Here is a 26,008-nt window from a genome sequence, read left to right as displayed (position 1 = left end):
CTACAATGTTATTAAAGTTAATATCATCACAAAAACTATGACTCTGTAATTCCTACAATATCATATGGCTTACCATGAAGTATATTACATGAGACCTGCTTGAAGTCAGCCATATGAGGTTAAAAAAATCTAATATTAATATCTATTATTATATAACATTTAACTTTTCATCTTTCTGTTCGACTTCTCGATTTTTTAGATTTCTCATTATCATTTTTAAGCAATATCTCTGCCTCAAACACATCGTCGATCGATATCTGAAGATTCCCCATTTTCACCAGCTTTTTCAATTTTGCCAGAGGTGCGCTTCTATTCAAGAAAATAATTCGCTTATATCTACAATAGACCCCAAGAAAATGTCTTTCAGTGTTCAACAGAATATTTATCTTTATTGACTATAAGCGTTGATTGAGAATATGGACTATTTCTCAATCAACGCTATGAATTTATCTTCATGTATTTTAGCCTCAAAACTCTTTTTCTTTAGTTATTTAAAAAAAGTTATACAACACTTTATTTTCTGCTCTTTTTTCCTGGGATAAATCTCTTTCAACGCTAATTCCCGGCCCTTTAGATTTTTACTATTTCTCAAAGCTTCTTGTACCAATATTTCCCTGACAAATTTAATTAAGTTATCCACCTCTTTTTGACTCATTTTATAATATTTATCTAAATCACTAGGCACGACAGCAATATTTAAGGTTTTATTTAAAAAATTGAGAACTTACTTACCTATTCAAATTCCCTTGACTCTTGACTCTCGCTCGTTAGTTTCACATAGTCGAAATATAAATATTATGTTTGTTTTCTTTTGGGACTTTTTCTGATGTGTCACTTTTTTCTTATGATTACCCTTTTCTTCCTCCAAATGCTCTTCTGTAGATTTTAAGGTCTCGATATTTTCTTTCTACTAGGTTAGCTCAATATAATGTGTTTTATCCCAATTTTATTTAATGGAATTTAAAGTAGACTGCATTTAATTCTAGGAGAAGCCAGTTTGGGATACATTATATTCTGATTGATCAGCTATGCCTCGTCAACACATTTAATAAGTGTAAAGCTATAAACGGCAAAATATGAAACAACAGAAAGAAACTCTGTCTTACCACTGTTGCAGGAGAGGGTTATGGGAAAAGCACTGTATCTTGGTACCGGTATACTGTTCTATCTGTTTAACGTACTTTACAATGCTAAAAATCCCATTCGACCAGTCCATCTTATTACCTTCTTGACCTACATAGGTGCGCAGAATAGGTTTATGCGCGTGTATGAAGATTATACTTGTAGGTAAGTAGGATATGTAAAAAGGATAATCAAATGGGAATAATTAGAGAATCAAGTAGGTCAGAGCTATGGTATAATATATAAACTTAAATTAATTTAAGTCCCATAAAACAAAATTCAACGCAAATAGCCTTGCAGTAGCCTTGAAAAAAAAAAGAAGAACATAATATAACACAATTTCTTGCAATAATAAACCTGTTCGTTATTATTTAGGAACCCATTAAATTGGTAAAGAAAATAAATAAATAAGTAGTACAAATCACAACAGTGGTGATACACCATAATGTATTGGACGTCGTTGCTTGTACGTTCAGCAACGCAAAAATTTGTTCTTTTGTCACCTTTTATTGCCCATTTCTTTTATTCTGGCCGGCAGTTCTATATAGTTGGTTTGAGCGTGACAAGTATGAGTGCCTTATCATGGAAAAATGGTAGATATAGCAAAGATATTCGATGTGTTTATTTACTTTGATATAATTATTTATTTGGTACCAAGTAAAAATATAATATGATCTAATATTTGATAATAAGATTAGACTCTTATGCGTTTTTCTCTATACACAGAAAGCTATATCCCTACTGACTGAGAAAACTTATACTGATTCCTCCTCGTTAAAAAGCCAGTTAAATAAATTAATTTAGTAAAGAGCGTATTATAAAAGCGATAACTTTACTAAGCCTACTATAATAATAGAAAATAGAGACAAAGTTCGTTAGTCATACTGAGTCGAAAAGTTAACCAGTCATAAGGCATTGCAAGTTTCAATGAAAGACAATTTTTCAACTGTTTATATCTCAGAAACCGTTTGACCAAAGTATGGTATGCAACCCCTCACATTTCATAAAATTTCACGTAGAATCCAAAAATGTGAAAAAATATAGAAGGCCTTTTAAAAAATAACCGAGTTTAGGTCAAAGTTATTTTTTATGGGATATATATATTATTTAATTTTTAGATTGTACATACCTGTAATTGTACGACATTTTATGCATGGAATGCCAAATCTCGGTTAAATAGTTTTCAAGATATAAAAGTTGAATCTTATCCAGTTGACAGTTGAAATTGAACGGGTAAATATTTAACCTGGATTGGCGATTTTTCATTTGTAAGTTAAGATTGATAAAATGGTAGCCATGACTCAAGAAAAAATATATACTTTTTGGAATTTTAGGACACTGGGATTTTAGTGATAGTATATATAAATATATATTAAAAATATGGTTTTACTATTGAATTTATTGGAAAGTCTAAAATAAATAGTAAATTTCTCTAAATAAGTACCCTACTTATAGATTTATAATGATTTTTAAAATAGTTTTAGTACAATCATTGATAGTACTGGGTAAGATTAGTGTGCAGTGATCGATCGATCCATAGTAAGACCATGCTACTGATGTTCCATAATCTCTTGAAAAACATCGGTTAAAACTCTCCCTAAGCCACAGCATAAAGAAAGTTTCTTTATGCTGTGCCTAAGCAGTGCTCTAACAAGATATATATGTAACCCTATTTCCCTATAAATACATGAATAACATACAGAGAATGTCAGAGAATGGCAAATGTATGAGTATTTTCTGACACATATCACTGGAATAAAGTTACCGTAACCCAATTAAAGAAATGAATTTGGTGTCAAAATTGACGGATTGCGCAAATAATAAATTAATCATTTGAGTTAGCAATATGGCGATAATCAAGCAAATATCCGATTCCCGAACAAGATTTAGCCAAACGTGTCAATATTTCCATATGGTTTTTTTTTGGGTAAATATTTCATTTGGGTATATTTTGTCGAAGTGACATTTTAATTAAAATATCCCTTTTCGGGAATATTTGTTAAAAAATAATGTTTTCATTCGAGTTTTTTAAATAATTAAGAAAAGTTTTTTTTCAAAAAAACCTTATCGACAACTCAAAAATTAAGAAAGTTTTATTTTTATGGAAAATTTTAATTAAAATGATTGGACACCTATTTCAGCATTTTTTTAAAAAATGTGTATATATGGCAGATGGTTCCCTTAAAACAAAAAACTGTATATATTGGAAATCAAAAACATTGTCAATTAATGTCATTTTATTTAAAATATTTAAGAAATATCTCTCAAATAAGTAAATAAAAAATTCACTTAATTTCAGATTTGTTCTTTTAAATTTTAAGAAAAAAAGTACAACAAAAGAATACTAAATATCTTTCCTAATTATTTTTTAATATTTCACACTTACCTATCATAGTCAAACCGGCAGTAAAGCTTAGAATCTTTCACAAAACAGGTGTGATGCAATCTGTCCCCGCATGAACAGCATTGGACGCATTGTTCATGGTAGGACACATCCATAATACGTAATAAAAATCTGTCGTTAATGGGACGACAACACATACCGCATAAGCTCAGGTTTGCCGCTGTAAAATAATTAGAAAAAAGTTAATATCTAAAGCCAAATTTATTTAAAAAATACCCCTTTTTAAACTTGCATATATAGGGTATATAAAAAAAAATAAATGTGAACCCTAAATGGACTAATCATAAACAAATTACGTACTCAAGTGATGGTCCAATCGGTCCACCTGCAGCATAAGATTAATAAATTAGCTGCACTGTTTATGCATAACTTTTACCATTTAAGAAGGGTGATAATCCGCTTCTGCACCCCTCATACGACGATTTCATGCCGTGTCATACCCATTAAAGTTTAAAATTTCACCCCACTATATAGGCTATCTACCATAAATCTTATAGCTTTAAAAAGTCTATTAATTGGAATTGGTGGATGATATATGTATGTTGTAGTACGTATGTATGTATGTAGGGAAATTTATTTGGATTTTATTCTTAAATATAAAAAATTATGCAAGGGTTGTCTTTATTATTCAGAATACATTTTATTTGAGTACTGTATTAGGTATATATCATTATAATTATACAGTGTGGTGACTTTAACTGGAATAAATTCAGTTAAAACTAATCAAATTTTATCTCGCAAAATTCCTGAGACCCGTCGATTTTTGTTTATTTTGTTCACATTTCAAGATAGTTTTTGTATTTTTTCACCTACAGGAGGGGTCCAAATTAACCCAAACTTTTTTTTTCAAATGGAAAGCCACTTTTTTTAAACTCTCATTGAAAAGAGTCCTTTTTCCTGATTAAATTGCCCTATTTACTTTTGTGATTATCTAAAGGAGAAATACGAAAAAAAAATAAAAACCATTACATTATTAAAAGTCTCGAAATATTTTGTGTTGCTAAATTTTTGGCGTGTTTGTTTATTTTATTGGTATCGAGACATTTCCTGACATTGTTGTAGTGTCACTGTTAAAGTGAATTTCAACCAGTTGTTAAATAAGTTAACTTATATTGAAAAAATGCCTTATTTATCCGAATCCCACAAGATTGAAATTGATGACTGGTTATGGGGACAGAAGTCGTACTCAGCTAGAGGTTGTCCACTTATTCAGGCAGAAATATCCAGATTTGCCACCTATTAACCAAGGTACGGTTAGTAAAATCGAAAGCAGATTTCGAGAAGTTGGGCACGTGAGGGATGTTTCAAGACAAAGGTCTTCTAAAATCGATGAAAATACCCAATTAAATGTATTGTTAGCGATGGAAGAAAATCCGGTAACTGCAGCCAGAAGAGTAGCTCGCGAAAACTCTATTCATCATAAATCTGTGCTAAAAATTTTAAAAAGTGCAAACAAACGACCTTATAAAATGCAACCCGTTCAAGAGTTATTGGAAGACGATCCAGATCGCAGAGTTCAGTTCTGTGAATTAATGATGAACGCCATTGACGAAAATCGCATATCTTCGGAGTGGATCCTTTTTTCTGATGAGGCTACATTTACCCTAAATGGCCATGTTAATAAGCAGAACTGTCGCTACTGGTCTGACGAGAACCTACACTGGGTAAGGGAAACTAATACACAATATCCCCAGAAAACTAATGTTTGGGCCGGTATAATTGGCAGGCAAGTTATAGGGCCCATATTCTTCAATGATACTTTAACTGGGGAAAGATATCTAGAATTTCTTGAACATGAACTAGTTCCAGTCTTACGTGCCTTATATCCGAGTCAGTTCGATCCAGATTTGTATGATGAAAGAATCTGGATGCAACAAGATGGTGCTCCTCCACATTATGCCCGTAATGTACGCCAGTATTTAGATGACAATTTTCCAAACAGATGGATTGGTAGAAGGGGTGCAATCGAGTGGCCGGCACGTTCTCCCGATCTCACCCCACTTGATTTTTTTTCTGTGGGGACATTTGAAAAGTCAAATTTATATGAGCAAACCAGGAAACCTAGACGAACTTAAAGAACGTATTAGGCAAGAAATCCGACAAATATCTCCAGAAGTGTTAGAAAATGTCAGAAACGAATTTTATTATTGTCTTGGGCTTTGTCAACAAGTAAATTGTGCTCATTTTGAGCATCTTATACATTAAACGCAACTTTTAATAATTTAATTTTTTTTTCGTATTTCTCCTTTAGATAATCACAAAAGTAAATAGGGCAATTTAATCAAGAAAAAGGGCTCTTTTCAATGAGAGTTTAAAAAAAGTGGCTTTCCATTTGAAAAAAAAAAGTTGGGGTTAATTTGGACCCCCTCTGTAGGTGAAAAAATACAAAAACGCGAAAAAAAAAATAAACAAAAATCGACGGGTCTCAGGAATTTTGTGAGATAAATTTTGATTAGTTTTAATTGAATTTATTCCAGTTAAAGTCACCACACTGTATATGACCCGAAAGTAAAGAGCCTAATGTAAACTAAGGGATCTATTAATCGATGTTCCCTTATAGCCTCGTAAAAGCTGTAATAGTGTTTGGTAATCGTTACAAGTTGGAATTACATACACTATACAGTTTTATTAGATGGCATATGGATATTGACATAATGTAACGTCATATGCAAATATTAAATGGCTAAATACAAACTCTGCTTTGGTCCAAATACATCAGGATATTTACTTATTTGCTCAGATTTTCGCCTTAATATTATGTAATATACTCATATATAGTTAAAGATAGGGAAAGTACCCTCATTAAAAATACTTAGAATCAGAGCCATAGCCAAGTGAATGCGAGAGGGCGCTGAGCAAGCAAAGCGCCTGTAAACAGCTTTTTTTCAAAAAATTTTTATCAAATTTTAACGCGTATTAATTCAGTTCAGGCCCCTTTCAAGCACTCAAAAAATTATAATCTGTTAACATAAATAATGGCTTTGGTAATTTTATTTTCCATGCAAAAAAGTTCCTAAGTGCGAGGATTTGGTATTCACGATATACAAAGGTATATTATACAGGGTGTTTCGCAAAGCGTGGATTTTAATTATATCTCAGGAACTGTAAGTCTGACATCATTGGATTTTTTTTGACTTTATAAAATTGGCCAAGAGAAAATACTAGAAACTATTTTTATGTTCGAAGGTTTAAGCCTATTATTCAATTTTAAAGTTCTCCGCAAATTGAGAGCCTTTTCTTTGCATAATTAGAAGCCTTCGAATATTTTTCATCATTTGGTCAGAGACTCAGCCGTACCGACCTTCATAAAGTAGAGGAGGTGGTGAAAGTATAATTGTTTTTTCATAAAGTATAATTTTCCGATTAAGATTAGTTTAGGCTTGTTTAAAAGTGAACAGCAACCCAGCTAGCGGGAAATGCTAGAAACATACCATTTAAGTTAACATATGCTTAACAGATGAAAAATAATTATACAAAACCAATAAACTGAAAAAACTAAAAACTAAATACCTTATGCAGCTTAGGTAAACAGCATATAAAACTTAACAGTCTACAAAAATCGATTTGACTCAAAAACAGCCGAAATTTTAAGCTCACAACTTCTGAGTATACTCTAGGCAGGGAATTAAATGAAGAGTGAATTTCTTGCTAAGTTAGTAGGTTTATTTTCTTAATTAAAACGAATGTGTTTTGTAGTACATACAGGAAGAACAAAAAAGTTTAGTCCCTTAAAAGATGAGGTACAGTCATTTTATAGTTGCATAGTTTAAATTCGAGTTGAGGAACCACACCATAGCTGCATAAAGTAATTTAGACTCTATTAGGCCATTATACAAATTAACAAGACTGTCCAATCTTTTAAATTCTCTTGTTGATCTGATTATGAAATCAAGATTTTTCAAGAAAGATTTAACAACTTCATCGATGTGTTTTATAAAATATTTAATTCAAATCAATTTAATATGTCTTTATTTAGATAATAACTCGTAACCTTCTAAAATAGTAATAAAGTACACTTAACAATAACAAGACTATACAAGAAGAAAAGATGAAATATTATAAAATATAAGATATTTTAACGATATTGCTTAAATGATTTGCATACGATGTTCTAGAAACATTTTACTAATTAATTTTTGCTCTAAACTGGAGATTACTACACACCGAAATATGGCGATTGAGCTTAACATGTCTTATACAAATGTTGCAGGCTTACGAGATGCTGGGTATTTAAAGTTGGAATTTTAATTTGAAATTTCTTAAAATAATTTCGTGATTTTAAGCAGTAACGTCTTAAAAATTGGCGACTTTGTGTGTTTTGACATGACAATTATGAATTTTGTTAAATCAATTATTTTGTTAAATCAATTATACTGTGGAGAATTTAGAATTATTTATACGTTAATTCCACCCTGTTACTTAGGTAAATTATACAACATATCTTTTTTGCCTAATATATATGCCAGTTATAACTAAAATTACTAAAAAATCTAAAAGGCAGTTCAATTTTGAATGAAAAAGGTACTCTTGTTTATTTCATGTAACTCCATCAGTTTTTAAGTTATTTGCATTTTAAATAACAATCAGTAACAATATTAAAAGCAAACTTCAAAGTAAATGCTCAAAATGACCGCCTTCTACTTCAATACACTTTGTAAGGCGCCTCCTTAAAGATCTTTGAATATTAAATAACATTTGTCGATTATTTTTGATAATATTACCAGCCTCTTCCATTTTTTGTCGTAATTCTTCGATGGAATTAATTGTATCTTTGTAAACCATGTCCTTCATGTGTGACCGCATGTTCCGCCTTATAGCTAGTGGTACATTTTCTAGTAGTGGGTTTAACTGTTGTTTAAGGAAGTTTAACTAGAGGGGCCCATTCAGATTAGGAGGAAGCTTAATAAAAAAACCAGATATTATACCACACCAAATATTTACCTTTAATTCATGCTGAAAATGTCGTTTCTTTAGAGCATGTGGATTTTCGAACTCCCACAAATGATTGTTTTTCCAATTAAAAACACCTCGTTTAGTAAACGTTACTTTATCGGTGAAAAAAAGGTTATTAAGAAATTCCTGGCTTCGGATTGTTATTGGCTTATTCCTGTTGCCGTACTTAACCGATGAGTACTGCGATCTGGATTTTTTGAAATACGAGATAAAACCTCTTTTACATCACCGACGTCGATTTTTTTTTTGGAGCACCATTTAATGTTTTAGGATGAAAACACCCTGTCTCGCCTAGGCAGGTATGAATACGTCTGAACAGTTTATGATTGGGTTGTCTTCGATTTGGGTATAATTCTAAATGCCTTCTGGCTGCACCAAGTCCACTATAATTTGACTGAGCAAAAACGCAAATTTCACTGTTGGAATATTCATTATGACGTGGCAGTTTCTTATTTTAGAATTTTTACTCTAAATAATACACTCTTACTTAGTGACAGTAAAATTATCATATAGTTTCTTTACACGAAAAACTGATAAGTGCTGACACAAGCCTACTTGAAAAAAAGTCAATGTAATAATGGTGGCTTAGGATTCTTTATGCTGAATGTTTAAAATGCAAATAACTTAAAATTCCAACTTTAAATACCCTGTATCTCGTAAACCTGCAACATTTGTACAAGACATGTTAAGCTCAATCGCCATATTTTGGTGTGAAGTATATCTCCAGTTCAGAGATTGTCCATTCCTAATGAATCACCCTGTATATAATATGCAGCAATTAAGTAATTTCAAATAACCAGTTTCTGACTGTCGTCTATATAAAATTAATTATCTAAATAAAATTATAAATAAAAATATAATATACATATTTCCCCACAACATTTGTTTTATATCTCTACAGATATTTTGCAAAACTATTTCAAAATTATCTAAATTATGTATTTAAATTAACCGCTATAATTATCTCTTAACTCTTAACTATTGGTTAGAAATTAGAAGACACCAGATTTACGTTGGCAGCACTAGCTGCAGTGTCGCTATCAACAGGTCGCAGGCGATGTTTTTTCATTTTTCTTGTTTTCACCAGCTTAATGGCCGCTTTTGGGATTTTTTAGTATGACGCGACAACATGGTGCAAACATGTTCTAATACTTTTGACGCGGTTTAATATCAGAAGAATATAGAAGAACAAATAGAGAATAGAACTGATATCAAACACAATGTGCAATGTTCTGTCATTTAATTTACGCATTTGTGAACGAAATTAGTAGTTATAAGGGTTGGAAATTCGTCTATTGCTTCTTCAGGTAGGTAACACTAAACTTAACATTCTTAAACCCCTAGTTTTAAGATAAAAAAATATATTTATGTTAGATAGGTATAATTTTTGGTATATATTATATTATAAAAGTATGTATAAAATACATTTAATGCTATTAACTAAATATTGATTTTTATTTTAATAACATATAAATGAAAAATATTGCTATAAATGAATATATTTCATTTATAGCAGTGAATATTTCCACTGCATGGTATATTTCCACTGCAAATATATCATTTACTAAAACATACAAACGAGATTTTAAAATGTCGCTAAGAAACATCCTACATGAGATGTTATACAGACGTTGAAAACGGTGACATGGTCGCTTCGAGAAACATGTTTAGTACATCTGGAAGGAAATAGGGTTATTGCTGGCATATTTCTAGCAAATATTTTTGTCATGTTCGTAGTATCTTTCTGTGTTATTAAGGAAGTACTTTTAAACATTATATCCAGTAGTACACGAACGTTTGTAGGTATATTGGCAGGAGGTTTCACTTACACAAAAAAAAACCTGAAAATCGCATTCAGCTATCTTTGTTATTTTTATTTTTTAGTTAGAGTTATCAGTGAAAAACGAATTTTTGACTCTTAATACAGGTATTAGTTACTGGATTTCTTTTGTTTATTTGGGATCTCTCTTTGCAGTTTATCTAGGATTACAAAGCGTAGATTAATCGGTTATATAACAATAACCAAATTTCTAAAAATTCTGAAGTTATTATATTAAAAAGAAAATTTATTTAAATATCATAATCATAAAAAAATTAAAGCCTGTTTAAAGGTCACCGGGTTATAAACAAATAACGAAAACAAATTTTACCAATATTCAAAGTTTTGTTCACCATTTTGTAAAATGCAGTTTTCCATTTTGTTTCTACAAATTCGAATTTAGAGCATCTTAAATACGCTCTATCATATCTTCGTCTGTTGTTGGTCGTGTTTTGTACATAATTTGTAATGTCCTTAATTTATCCTTATAAGTAATAGTCTAACACAGTTAAATTGGGGGATCTAGGTGGCTTTGGGAAGAAATGACCCCTTCGAATAATAATAATAACAGTAATAATTGCCTTTCTTTGTCAACTATATGTTTTACAAAAAGGCGAAGTTGTAGTTACGCTTCCTTACTTAACTTACCTACATATCTTTAACAGACTTACAAATATTTTCTTGATATTCATATTATAAAAATATTTTTAAAAAATTATGGATAAATCATTTAAAAGTAGTCGTATGACCGATGACAAGCAAGAAAGATTACGAACGCAAGGCTCGGGTTGGGTTGGGTTGGGTTGGGTTGGGACATATCTTACACTTATCTTACATATCTTACACTTATAAATTACTTAATTACTTAATTAAAAGTTCATACTTAAATTTGTCATGAGGAAGAAGCAGACAAACTAAATATATGATAACTAAATGATCGTTTAAATAATACCTTTGTTTGATCAAAACTACTGTCGAAAAAATTTATATCGAGATTATACATATGCATCATGTGTGAATCTATTTTTTGGTACAAATAATTGGGACATTATTTAAGAATAATTTTAATAAACAAAACCAAACTGTAAAGCGTTCTCCTTTCCTTTATGTTCAATCACCCCATTTCGCGGAGTTTGCAATGACATCCCTATCATACCTCGTCATACTAAAAAGGTTGTATTGAAAATTAATTTTAGATTAGCACACGCTTTCTTAATACATGTGATATAGTCAAAGAAATAATCCGTTTTCTCCTCTTAAATGGAATATACTCTGTACATACGAGTAATATACCTAATTTTAGATCTAAGAATAACATTTTAATATTTCCCCTAAATAGTACACGGGGGACCCATACTTCTTTCCGTCAAATTGTTACGAAACTGCCTATTAAATGAACTCTCCTGTCAACTCTTGACCTTTTTTCTGTTTTCGGGTCAATTAAGCTTTCAACGTTCCGCTCATTTGTTTCGTGTTTTCGGGACGGTTTTTACATTTTCTGTTATGTTACCAAACAATAAAATGTCACGAGAGTTGTCGAGCAGCGGTGTTATTTAGAGATAAAATTTCGAAAAATTTTACCTTTTGTTTTGTAATTGAGTGGGCTTCATTTTTAGATATACAGATAAACATTGTCTATAAATATTTATTACCATGTATAATCTAACTTTTTTGCCAAAATATAAATAAAAACGATTAATAACAGAAGTAATTGAAATTTTGGAAATTTTAGGAAAAGTTGCATTGCTGTTTTATTCAAGTTTACTTGAATTTAGATAACATATAACTATTTCTGTCAAAACTTGTTAACCATGTTGCTGGCTTTTCAGAATGAAAGTTTAAATATTCACTGAATATTTAAAATAATTTGGTGGAGAATAAAAAATAAATTAACATAATGCATCTTTGAGTTTTTCCTTTGTATATGAACTAAAATAAATGAAACTAAAATAGTATAAAAAATAATTGAAACAGTGGAAATTGCTGACCAATTTTTTAAATTATTTTTGACCAAAACTCGTATGAACAAATTGAAAATTAAAGTTTAAATTCTACTCAGACAATTCTTCTTCGAAAAATTGGTAAAACTTGATTTACAAAGATCATATTGATCAATTATTTTCCAGAAAATATTTCTTTCTATAAAAAATATATTCTTAAAAAAAACACAAAATGTAATTGAAACCTTGGAAATTGCTCGCAATACTACAGTGTGATTTTACTCACATAATATTTCAATGCACAAATAATCTTATTTATGCTTAAAAAAAACACTCGTAGTTCGTGAAAATCAGTCGCAATTAGTAAGTTGTTGCAAAGTTTTGGCCTTCATATCAGCAATGTTGTCAGTTTGGCAGATTACGAAATACGTGAAAGTGAATCGGTTGGTGATATAAAAGTTGTCTTTATTTAACATTACTTTTTTTCATGAATAATAAATATATTAACAGAATATTGGAAGTATTCTTCTAAAAAAGACATGCACAAAATGTAATTCAACCTTTGGCAATTGCTGGTCAGCTAGCAAAATTGCACTGTGATTTTGTGCAAATTTTTAATGTGGCCAACTTTCATAGCTGGTTAGCGATTAAATTGGCATGGGCGATTAAATGTTGCCGGCTAAGCAGAATAAAAAATTTATTGAAAATCATTTGCAATTAGCAACTTAATAGTTAGCTTTATTTAACTCTTTTCCTATCTGATCAATATATTCACAAAATATTTTAAATATTCTGATGCATGTTTCGAGACTATAAGTATATTCCCAATTCGCCAAATATTTACTCCAGCTTAGGCTGATCTTTCTATATAGGACTATGGTCAAGAATGAGTGGTATTATAATTCGTTTTTTATTAATTTCAATTAATAAATATTCTGTCAAAAATATTTGCAAATAATTACAATATACAAAAATATTTCTAATGTACTCGTAGCTACATTTTAGTTGGAATATTCTGACCATAATGGAAGAATATCAGAATATATACCAATTGACTCAAGAAAAATTAGTTTTTCTTTTCCGCGAATAACCCAATTGAAACTCGTTACGCCTAGTTTCCCAAATGAAATTTCACTTTCGAAACGATCCATGATGGGGGGGAAATAATTCAAATAATGTCTGAGATATTTCATCTCCCCCCTGAAAGAGATTCCTCGTGTTTAAATACACGTGTACAAATGAGGAAGGGTGGAACTTAGACGGGGGTTGTGTATCCCTATATAGGTATATATCTTGACTAATGTGACAAACATTTACACGCGATATTTGATTGTTTCTTATGTAATCAAACTATTTGAGATATATAGGGTTTTAAGTGGACATTTTCATTCAGATTTAATTTTAGTTTTAGCATAGAATCACAGGAAAATTTACAGTTTTGAGTCTGTGTGAGTCCTGGTAATTTATAATAAGGCTCGATAAATTTTGAGAATAATTTTCTGTGTTCAACACTAGTTTGGTTATTTGCATCTATCAGCCGTTTTGTTACCAAATTGGCAAAAAAAATGGCTGACTAACGAATTTACAACCGTTATTTTAAAGACATAAATGTTTTTTTTAAGAGAAATATTAACATTCTAAGAATATTCATAAGTTGTACTAAAAAAGGCGCCACATTCTAGTAACATTGTAGTCAGATTCTATGAGAATTTCTAAAAATATTCTTTAGCTTACGGAGGAATATTACAATTGCTATATACAAATAAAATTCTAGATATATTCAGATTAGAGATAATAATTATTGGTCTATACATTCTTTAGATACTTACTTGTTTTATATGTTATATTATTTTATATTATTACTTATTAATTTAGATGTTAGTTATTTCTCACATTTATAAAACTGTAATCATAATTGTTCTACAGCCACATATTTCTTGGACCTTGTGTAACAGAATTTTCTTTAAAGTAGAAAGTGTTGACGTGCCCTAAAGTACGGTTCTTTTATAGAATATTGAATAAGAAATGGTCTTTCCTTTGCTAAATCTTCATTAGGAATATTCGTATTATTTCATAAAAAAATTCTCAAGAATTATGAAAATTAAAGGAAAATATCAAAAAAAGTCCAAATTCTTAACTAAGAATTTCTTAAATCCACCCTTCAAAAATTCCTATAAATTACTATTAAAAAAATATATACGAGTATTATTTTAAGTGATTCCTAATAATTACAATCTCCTTCCTTGCAAAAATTGCCTGTGCCCAAAAATTAATGTGCTATTATCCGTTCAAGAAAATCCCAACATTTCTAATAGACAAGTAGCGCGCGAATTGTAAGTTAGTCAGTTTTCAGTAGTAAGGGTTCAGAACGCACAGAAATGTCATCCCTAAACTAATAATTCTCCAGGAATGATGAAGAGGATGCAGATAGAAAAATCGAATTTTGCGAACAATTTATGGAACTACTGTTAAAACAGAAAATATTCTCTTTTCTGATGAATCAACGTTTATGCTGAATGGATAAATCAATCGACAAAATTGCCGTTATTGGGCACAAGAAAATCCATCTTGGACTGGAAGGCCACGCTCAACACCCAGAGAAAGTAAATGTTGGAGCAGGAATTGTAGGCCGGCAAGTTATAGGTTCAATTTTCATTGAAGAAAACCTAATTGGAGCAAGATATTTACAGTTTTTACAAAAAAAAACTAATTCCAAATCTAGCCGCTCTGTTTCCTCTGATCAAGTAGAAGCTTATATGATTTTATTTAAAATCAACCATTTAAAAAAAAAATCAGCGATATCATTATAATATATAGGGCGGACCAACGAAAATAGTCCAGCAAGGTTTGGAGCCCTTTTTTGAAAAATGCTCGGACCCGTCGATTTTTGATTTTAGGGGTCAATTTTTTTTTAATACCTTCAACCCCTTAGCGGAGCCACTTATTGCAACCACCCTCAACATCTTAAATAGAAGAGGGGGTTTAGCTTATTTTAAAGGTTTTTTTATAGTTACAACTGCCAAGTTTGAAATTGCTAACTTGAGTTTTCGTAGTATGACAGCTTGTCAAAGATTTTGAAACAATACCATTGCTTAATACTTTTAGCGTTAGTTTTTAGAGGTTTTTGATTTACAAAACAAAAACGCTTGCACCCGTCAATTTTTGATTTTAGAAAAAAGATTTTTTGTTTAAATTTTTAACCCCACACCTTCAAACCTTTAGCGGGGGCCACATTCACTCTTATTTTTTAAATAAGAAGAGGTGTCTTGTGATACATCTTTTGAAAGGGCACTCAATTTTCTTTACAAAAGCAGTTTGTTTTTTAAATTTGAGCTGCGGGTTCCAGAGAAATCTTATTTAATTATATTGATTTGTACTTACGCATTATCTTATTAAATTTTGAAAATGTTCGCCGTTTACCTCGATACAATAGCACAGTAACTGTTCAAAGTTTTCCCGGACATTGCGAAGAATATCGGAGGTTATTTGTTGGCATTCAAGAATGATGCGGTTCCGTAAATCTTCTAATGATTCAGGTTGGGTGGCATAAATTTTCGATTTCAGATGTCCCCACACAAAGTAATCAAGAGAAGATAAATCGGGTGATCTCGCGGGCCATTCGATAGCACCTCTTCTCCCAATCCGTCTACCAGGAACGCTGGGTTAACGGCATTCTCCAAAAGGTCTAAGTACGTATCTCCATTTAAATTTCCCGGTAAGAAAAATGGTCCAGTTATGTGATCTCTAAAAATACGAACCCAAACGTTTAATTTTTGAGGGTGTTGAGTATGAATCTCATGGTAGATCCTTGGATTCGTGTCGGACCAGTACCGACAATTATGACTATAGACAGTGCCATTGAGAAAAAATGAGCATTTGTTTAAGAAACAAACATTTGAAAGATAGTTGGAATTATTTGAAATTAGTTCGGACATTATTTCAAAAAATGAAAACGGCGGTAGTTATCATCTTCATTTAATTCTTGAGGAAGTTGAATTTTATATGGGTGCCATTTATTATGTTTTAAAATTCTCTGTACAGTGGTTCGCGAGACTCCCGTTACATGGTTTACAAGTTTTAAATAAGGTTAAGTCAAGGTTACAAGTTTTCTGGTACTAAATGTAGGGTTCATACTAACTTCACTGAGAACACTTCTACTGCCTTATTTCTCACTGGATTTTCAATATAATATTTTTTATTTGCCACCGAACCAGTTTCCCGAAATTTTGCCACTAACTCTAGGATGTAACTATGATGTACGTTTTTATCGGCATGGCTCTCATTAAACAACGTTGCCGTTAGTCTTGCACATTAATTGTTTATAAAGTATAATTCAATAATTTCCACTTTCTCCGTAATCGAATAAACCATTTTTATCAAATCAAAAGAAAAGCACAAAATGTTTAGAATTCCATTGCTTGGCGATGCGTAGTTCAAATTTAAAAAACAAAGCGCTATTGTAAAGAAAATTAAATGCCTTTTCAAAAGATGTATCACAACAAACCCCTTGCTATTTAAAAAATAAGGGTAAATGTTGCCCCCGCTGAGGAGTTGAAGTTGTAGGGTTAAGGATTTAAGCAAAAATTTTTTTCTAAAATCAAAAATCGACTAGTGCGAGCGTTTTTGCTTTTTTAAATTAAGAACCTCTTAAAACTAGCAAAATCTTTGACAAGCTGTCATACTGCGAAAGCTCAAGTTAGCAATTTCAAACTTGGCAGTTGTAACTAGATTCACTTGACCCCCACTCCTGTTTGAGATTTTGACTGTGGTTTCAACCCTCACCAAGGGCGAAAGTATTTTTGAAAGTATTTAAAAAAATTGTTCCCCTAAAATCAAAAATCGACGGATCCGAGTATTTTTTTTTTTAAAAGGGTCCCAAGCCTTGCTGGACTGTTTTTGATGTGTATATATCAATTTTGGAGCACACTGTATATTAATTTCTACAAAAATCGTTAAAAATGTTGAAAACGACTTTCAACTACGTTTAGAATAATATTATAGATATGATAGACTACATTCTAAACTTTTATTAAAAAACCTTTTAAGTAAAACCGATTTTATAATTTATATTAAATTAGAAAGAAGGAAAAGGTATTTTAATTATCTTAACATACCTTGTCATACGTCAATACGGGTTAATCACATAAACTTTTGCTGCTACGTATAATTTGATACGCTCTTTTAAAATACGTGATAAAAATTAGAGTTGCTATATAAAAAAAATCGTCGATTTCCATCTTATTTCTGGAACCCACTGTTCAACTCTGTTTTTAACAAAAAAGAGCCCAACTTAAAATACCTATAATCGACTTTTTCGGGGATGTTTTGGAGAAAAAAGTTACCGACTCACACTGTATATACTTGTAATATTCTTGACGACATTCCTGGAAGGTTTTAAAAGGTCTTTCTATCCTAAATATGGATGACAGATTCTATATAAATGTTATGCATTAGATTTATTGTCAAACCATAATATTTCGGCACATTCCAAGAACATGTTTATGACATGTTGGTGTTTAATTGGATAAAAGTAAAACAATTTATGTAAATTCTGTTCAAAAACTAAATACATTACCCAACATTGGAAATTATCCTAACACCTCAAAAAAATCAAAACTTGACGCCGCAAAAAAAAACTTAAATCACGATATTACCCGTTTACTCATAATTCGGCGGCGGGACTTCAGTTACGTTTTCCGGAACATCTGAGGCGCCTCCTGGTGTCCTTTTCCGGCGCCATATCCAGACTTGCGTCGCGACGTGTCGTTCCAGAAGGGGCGGGGCGTTGGCACCGCCTCGGAAACTCTATAGTGAAATGAATTTCCACGGGGCGTGGCCGGAGGGAAGCGCGAGCAGAATTAAAAGTGATAAGGTTGACTGGCATCGGAAAATTACGGATTTTTTTTTCGGCTTTTTCGTCGTGTCTTCGGATGGATGTAATTATGTGACGAATGAGTGCTGACGTGGGCCGCTTTCGAACTGGGTTGTTAAAAGGTGCCTAGTTATGTTTTATATGTGGAAAGAACCTAAATGAGACTCGGAATTCAAGTAGGAATATGACGTGGCAAAAAAAAGGAATTCTGTAATTCTATTTTTTTAAAGTTCTACTGCGGCAAAACGAAATTTGATCGTTTTGAATAGTTTTCATCATTTAGAGTTTTTGATGTTTTAGAGAAACTCCAGATGATTTGGAGAATGCTATTGTTAGATTTTTGCCTGAGGTTGATCTTTTGGTATTTGGTGGGGATTTGAACGTGGATATTTTGCAAGTCGACAGTCCTGGATGTACTGTTCTCAGTAAACTTTTCAATAAATATCATTTGGCACAACTTGTTCGAATTCCTACTCGCTTTTCTGCCACTGCACTTAAGTTGATTGTTGAATTGATGTTATTGTTACCTCAGATCCAGGTCTGTCGGCTGATGTCCAAGTAATCAACATGGACGACATTTCTGATCACTGTTTGGTTTACACCGAATTAAAGTTGCAAAAAACACGCCCTCCCTTATCCTTTCATACGAAATTACTCCAATTTCGTTTTTGTGGACTTTCTTAATGACATTTTTAGTATAAATTGGCAAGATATATTTACTTTCTGATGTGGATGAAATGGTTTCCTTTTTTCAGCAAAATGTGACTGATGTGTTTAATATTTATGCACCCTTTAAAACTTCGAGATTCACCAAGGCCAGAGCCCCTTGGATGACTGATAATATACGTTTCATGATAAAATTGCGACAAAAAGCGCTTACAAAGTACAAAAAATTAAAAACTGAAAACTCCTTCAATGAATATAAGCAAATTAGAAATGTGGTAACAAGTGCAGTTCGAAATGAAAAAAATCCTTTCTAAATTATAAATTTAAAGAGAATCCGGCCTCATTTTGGAAAACTTTAGTGTCTTAATATAACACCTAAAAATTCAAAGTCACCAGCAACAGTATTAGAGTGAAATACTGTTATCGATGCAATTCAAACAATTTAATTCTTTTTTAATAATAGTACTCCGAAAACTAATTCATTACCTCTTAAAAATGACATAAATACTAAATATATTAATAAAGTACACCCTAATGTTGAGAACAAGTTTAAGTTTAGGGAGATGAGTGAGAGTGATATTGAGAATATAATATCTAATATAAAGTCTGTCTCCATTGGGTCTGATGCTATTGGGATTAAGATGATTTCTTTTTTAGTCCCTTACCTTACTCCTTATATCACACACATCATCAATAAGGCTCTTTCGTTATTTTATATTTTCCAGCAAATATAAAAAGGCGGATTTATTACCCATTCCCAAAGTAAATAGCCCTGCTGAGCTCTCACATTACCGTCCTATAAGCATCCTACCTACCCTTTCCAAAATACTGGAAAAACCATGCACCAGCAATTAAAAACATTTTTTATAAATAATAAAATTATTCTTGATACCAAGTCGAGGTTCAGATCCCGGCATGGTACGGAAACAGCCCTATTGCATGTATGCGAGGATATTCTTTGCGCTATGGATAATAAAAAAGCTACTGCAATGGTGCTGTTAGACTATAGTAAAGCATTTGATACTCTTGATCATTCTATTTTGCTTGCCAAATTAAAATATTTTGACCTACACGACTCAGCTTTGCATCTTTTTTGTGATTATTTAGCTAATAGAGTGCAGAGAGTACGGTAGTCTCGGCTCAGCATTTTCGCAACATTTAGTTATTAGTCAGGGAGTTCCGCAGGGTAGTATTCTGGGACCACTTTTGTTTTCAGTTCTGGTTTTCTTGAGTTTCTTAAAACATGCAACTCGCATCAATATGGGGATGATGTTCAACTTTATCACTCATTTTCAATTAATCAAATTAATACCGCCATAGGGAATATAAATTCTGATCTTGATGCTATTGTGCAGGTGTCTAGTTTCCATAAGCTGGCTCTTAATGCTGGTAAGTCAAAACTCTTGGTTTTTGGGATTCCTGTGTGGAATGATTTGGTCGTGAATGTCTCCATCCAGGAAGTTTTTAATCTGCAACCGACTAGCTGCGAAAAAAACTTAGGTATATTTATCGATAATAAACTTAATTTTGAATATCATGTTTCTAATATTTTACAAAAAGCTCACTATAAACTAAAAGTCTTGTACATGTATAAAGATATTTTATCAACTAACATTAAGTTAAAGTTATCTCAATCATTAGTCCTCTCGGTGATCAGTTACGGAAGCGTTTTATTCTGGCCAGCCCTTGCTCAAAGAGATAAATATAGCTTACAAAAATGACAAAATGCTTGCCTAAAATTTAGTTATTGTAAGCAAATATATGACCATGTAACACCATTTTTTATCGAATCTTAATAGCTAAGGCTGGAAGAACGATTCAAAGTTTATATGGCTAGTCTCATTTATAAAACTGTCCAAAGTAGAGTCTCCAGGTACTTGTATGAGAAGCTGGTAAGCTGCAGGTCATGATGTGCGTCATTGTAAAAATTTTTGTATCCTAAAGCATAGAACTACCAAATTTCAAGCCTCATTTAACAATACCAGTGTTAAAATGTATATTGCGTTGCCTCATAATCTGAAGTGTAAGCACTCACTCGCTTCCTTCAAAAAATCTGCCATCATACCAACTCCATTTTAATAGTAGTTTATAGTTTAGTATTTTACGAAAATCATGTTTTCTTTAATCTTTTTTTTCTTTTTTTCATTTTTTAGTTAACTGTATTACTTGATTAAATGTATGATATGATTATGTCTGTGTAGGATCGTTTTGTTTTATAAGCTTAATTATAGTTACTAATTTATAGTCTGAAGTACTTAGTAATTATTTTGAAGTACTATTTTTAAGTGTACGGTTAGATAGAGTAGCCAGCCATAACCAGCTAGATCTCACCGCAATTGTTATTGAAATTTTTTTATTTCCGTAATATAAAGGCATATTTATTTATTATTTATTTTTTCGAAAATATTTGAATAATCTTATGTGCAAAATAAATCGTATAGAATTATATAAATATAGAAATTTAAAATTTAGCGAAATCTATATAACTAATTGAAAATCTATAATAATTATAATTTTTACTCAAGCTACAAGTGAAACTCTCTAAATATTCACGAATTCTATTGCAAAACATTCTCGAAATTTTTTCAAAAAAGTTTAGCAAAATTTAAAGAACACAATTTGGTAAAAAAATATGGCAATTTTGTATATTACTTACTTTTTGCCATTATTTTTCTTCAGAGCAATTAAAAAAATCCGTATGTCAAAATTCGTATGTCAAGAAAAAGATAATGTAAAAAAAATCAAAATTCTATAATTATTGTGCTCAGGACGACAATATTACAATTTCCCTAATTTTTCATGAAAATTCAAGTTTGAACTCCACTCAGTCGATTTTTTTTCCAAAAATTCGTAAAACTTAATTTTTTTTTAAAATGCCTGTTACAATTCGTCAAATTCTTCTGGACATTTTATACCAAAACTTGCAAGAAAATTCATGTTATAATTCAGTTATTTTAGACAACATTTCTTCCAAAAAATTTATAAAACTTTTTGAGAAAATGTACTACAAATAACTCGTAAGATGTTTTGACCAATTTTTATTATAAAAAAATCACAATATGAAGACATTCAAAATTTAAGGAAACCAATAAGGAGCAAAATCAAAATCCTATAACAAGTTCAAGGTTTAAGTTCCACTCAAGACAACTCATTTCGCTTCATTTATGCAAGAACGTCATAACCTAAAAATCAAAAAGTTTAAAGATTAATGTTGTATTAACTTTTTGGTATTAATTTAGCATTGCAGCCAAATAAAATGGTTTTATTGTGATTTAAGGCCTCAAAGTATTGTGGTTAAAAGGTGATATGGGATCTTCTCTTAAATTGACAACTTTAAGACTAATTACTTGTGCCTTTCTTTTTCAAATAGAAATGTATTTATTATTCTTTCATTTTAATTTCTACGTCATATATTATATTGTGACTTTTTATAAAAAATATTTAGCTGTTTTAAAAATATGATATTAAAATAAATTGGAAATAAAAAGTAATATTCTGCTGGCTCTGTTTTTTTTATGAAGGAAGTACAAAACGCTTAACAAAGATATAAACAGTACATGCATATTCTATTGGTTATTAGAAAAATCTACATAATATGAAGGAATACCTGGATCTTTTACTAAATCTTGTATATCTGCCACTTACGTTCACTAATTCTTATTTGAGACTTGTAGGCAGGTTTAAGGGTCAGTGATATGTTACTCTTACCGCCAACTGGGTTGACCGTCATTTTCGAAAAGTCTGCCTGAGAATTTTATGTTTTATAAAAAAACTATAAATGGATATTTTTTTCAATTTTTAGAATTCTGATAGCGCTGATTTTTTGTCTCTAACTAAACAGAATGGGAATAAATTCATCTCATTCTCCGTCGGGTCCTATTACAAGGAATTTAGGACACATCGATCTAATCTTATACTTTTTTAGAGTATTCATATTCATAGAAATTATGAAGTAGTTTTTCTGTCCAGCGCAATTCTCTAAGTAAAAAACACATTCAAGATCATCACATTCAGACCCTTTAATATATGTTCTATATAAGCAAGCAAGATCTTCGTCTTAATTTGTGTTTCCTTTCATTTCATAAACTGTAAAACCTAAAACATTTAATTTAGTCTTCTAGTTGGAAATATAAGGCATAGCAAAACAACTTGTAAATCAAAGACACTTTTTCTATAAGGTGTAGAAGTTATGATGATCTTTTATGTAAATAATAAGTTATATTACATTTGTTTTTTTCGTTACCTATAAAATGCAATTTTTTTAGTTATGACATTCTTCTGTAAATGTAGCGATTTGTTTGTTTGATATTCTGCATACAATGGTCTTATGGGAAACATCGTGTGCGTCACAACATGAAAATGACTAAACTAATTTCTTAAGAGGCTCAAAAAATCCCATGAGAGGAATGCAATTATCAAAAAATTACAGCGCAAATTGCACTGTATAGATCGAAAATTGAATAGGAACTTTTCGAGTCACTATGTGTGGAACAATTTTTTTAGATAATATAATATAATTGTATTTTCATTTTAATTTCATCGTGTTAGTATTTTTTGTTAAAAAAATTTAATTTACTTGATTCGGGCACTCAATTAATTCGGAAAATATTCAAATAAATACTCGTGCATCAAAAAGCCCAGAATTTTTTTTCATTTACCGTGTTTTTTTTTCAGACTGTATCATTTATTTTCATATTTTACGAAAGTATGAAATCAAACTCTTGATATTATAAAAATGTACATGTCATTCGAAAATTGTTGGCAATTTTGATGCACCTTCATTTTTGGGAGCTTTGTGACCAATTTTTGTTTATAAAGAAATCATATATTAAAATATTAAGTAAAACAAAAAAATGAAGTCCTGTGTAACCTTCACTCTATAATCCTCTTGGTCCATCTATTTTCCTGTATTTTCGCAATATGTCCCGCCCAATTCCACTTCAGGATTGCTATTTTTTCTATTGCGCCAATCACTTTGGTTACTCAAGATAGCTCATCGTTTGTAATGTGATTTCGGAGGGTCCGTCCCAGAATGGACTTTTCACTCTGGTTGTTCAACGTATCTGAGCGTTTGTGATGTAATTTCTGAGGGTCAGTCCCAGCATTAACTTTTCGCATGCTTCGATCTATACAGCTTCTTTTGTTAATGCCAAAATCTCATAAATACTCATATCTTTATTACATTATCTAGAATTTTCTCAGTCGGCCTTAGCACTTATGTCATCTTTTCTTTCAAACCGCAAACAAAGAGTTCTGTTAAATGGAAAAATATTGGAGGCAATGTATCACAAGGAAGTATGCTTTGTGAAGCATTGGTTTTCTCACCTTTCAATTTCTGCGACACTATCTATGGTCCTTGTCTTGACTGCTCAGATGCCTATCGGATACAAAAACTTCAGGATTCGTGCCTAAGACTTGTATTTGGCGTAAAGATAGAGGAGCATATTTCATAAGCTAAAGGATGAGGTTAAATATGTTCAATTGATGAGTATATCTTTTTCGTTTTTTTTTATAAATTACTTAAGTGGAAGTCTCCATCATATTTGCATAGAATGATTAGTTCTGAACGGATGTACATAACCTAAATATTAGAAGAAAAAATTTGATTACTATTCCACAATAAGGAATTATTTAAAAAATAATTTTTATACTTGATTGCACACTATATAAATAGGTTTAAAATAAATGATTTTACATTAACAGAAAAAACTTTTAAATATTAAGCTGCTTCTCCTTGGTTAATTATGTGTATGAATTTTTTTTAACGTTTTTGTGTATAATATTGTTCATGATTTTGTTCCTGAAACGCTTTGAACGTTGCCATAAATCGTTATATAATTTCCCTCATCTTCTCTTCCCCTCATATTTTCTTTCATATCCTGATCCTCTTCCCATGCTCCCGTTAGGTATGTTCTTTCTTTTTCAGTACAATATTTATTATTAAATTTTTAAATTATTGTTTTTTTAAAAAATTTTTTTGGCCTCAACAGAATTCAGGAAGCCTTTGGTATAAGGGATATCTCTGTAAATCTGCATATTATAGCCTGTTCGTCACCTTGCATTATTAGCTTTTTTATTTAGTTACAAATTCTTAGATTTTTTTTTGTTATTGGTAAATGGTGAAATACTCAATATTTAGTGGAATTTTGTAATATTTGAAATTTTGTAAAAGTTAATACACCTACCAATTAGTTTTATTCTTTGTGCTTAATTGCTGTAATTTCTTGGTGACTAATAAACGTCTTATTATTATTATTATTATTTATGAAATATGTGCCGTCCCGTGAAGTTCCCAAACGTGGTCCAAGTTAATTCGACGTGCTTAAGCAAGTTTATTTATCTCTGTTTATACACATTTCTTGGAAAATATACTTGTATAACGTAGTTTCCTACTTACATGCCATCTATGTATACTCCTTAACCGTGCACAAGGTTGGTCATTAATTAGGTTTTTGTCATATTAATTGTTAATATGACATAACATATACAAAAAATAGAAGCAGAATTTCTTGTAGCATATTCATACCATGGTTGAAGCTTTCTGACATTAGGATTATGTCATCTGCAAATCTTAAATGTGGACTTTCACCGTTTATGTTTAACCCTAGATTTTCCAAATGTACAGATTTCAACATATCCTACTCAAGCAGGTGCATAAAGAGTTATGGCAAAATAGTATTTCCCTGGCGAAATTCTTTATTTATCTTGAATTTATTTGTTGTCTCCTACAGTTTCACGTTAGCTGTAGCATTTTTACACAGTAAGGACGCGCAAGTTGGAACAAATTCATTTAAAATTCAGGGGTGTGTTCGAAAAAAAAAACGCTCGCGATTTTTTTGATGATGAATTCATGTATACAGGGAAACACCTATTTTTTTTTTTTATTTTAAATTCTGTATAAAATTTTAAGTATATTTTGTATATTATGTCCTATACCTAACCTCAATATTTATTAAGAAATTTGCGATTAAATTTTTTATAAATAACCATGAATTTTTGGAACAGTTTATAAAAAAAACAAAACAAAAAAATTAAAATAAATGTTCAAATTGTTGACCATTAACTTCTTGACAGTAGCCAAGTCGATATTCAAATTCTTGTAATACTTTACTTGTTTGAGGCCGGATTTGTTGTATTTTAGCTCTAATTCTATTTTTTAATTCTTCTAAACTCTCAGGTTTATCAAAATAAACTTTAGATTTTAGATAACCCCATAGATAAAAATCCAATGG

General features: G+C 31.0%; 1 protein-coding gene across 4 annotated transcripts in view; it reads right to left on the bottom strand.

Annotated features, from left to right (window-relative positions):
* LOC126742664 (LIM homeobox transcription factor 1-alpha) overlaps positions 1–25,195 on the bottom strand; it is a 46,431-nt gene extending 21,236 nt beyond the window's left edge. Inside the window, exons 1-2 of one of the 4 annotated variants that reach the window (XM_050449416.1) lie at positions 25,174–25,195; positions 3,509–3,686 (exon numbers count right to left, since the gene is read on the bottom strand). In XM_050449416.1, coding sequence (XP_050305373.1) covers positions 3,509–3,686; positions 25,174–25,180 — 185 coding nt within the window. In that variant the 5' untranslated portion in view covers positions 25,181–25,195. Of the gene's footprint in view, positions 1–3,508; positions 3,687–8,467; positions 8,598–17,813; positions 17,898–25,173 lie in introns of those variants that run through there. The other 3 variants (XM_050449425.1, XM_050449413.1, XM_050449434.1) reach the window with 3 other exon arrangements.
* Positions 25,196–26,008: the final 813 nt, after the last annotated feature.

This window comes from Anthonomus grandis, chromosome 1 (genome assembly GCF_022605725.1).
Source record: "Anthonomus grandis grandis chromosome 1, icAntGran1.3, whole genome shotgun sequence".
In the NCBI taxonomy this organism is placed as follows: domain Eukaryota; kingdom Metazoa; phylum Arthropoda; class Insecta; order Coleoptera; family Curculionidae; genus Anthonomus; species Anthonomus grandis.
Note: the sequence above shows the minus strand (reverse complement) of the source record. Positions and strands in the feature narration are given on the sequence as shown.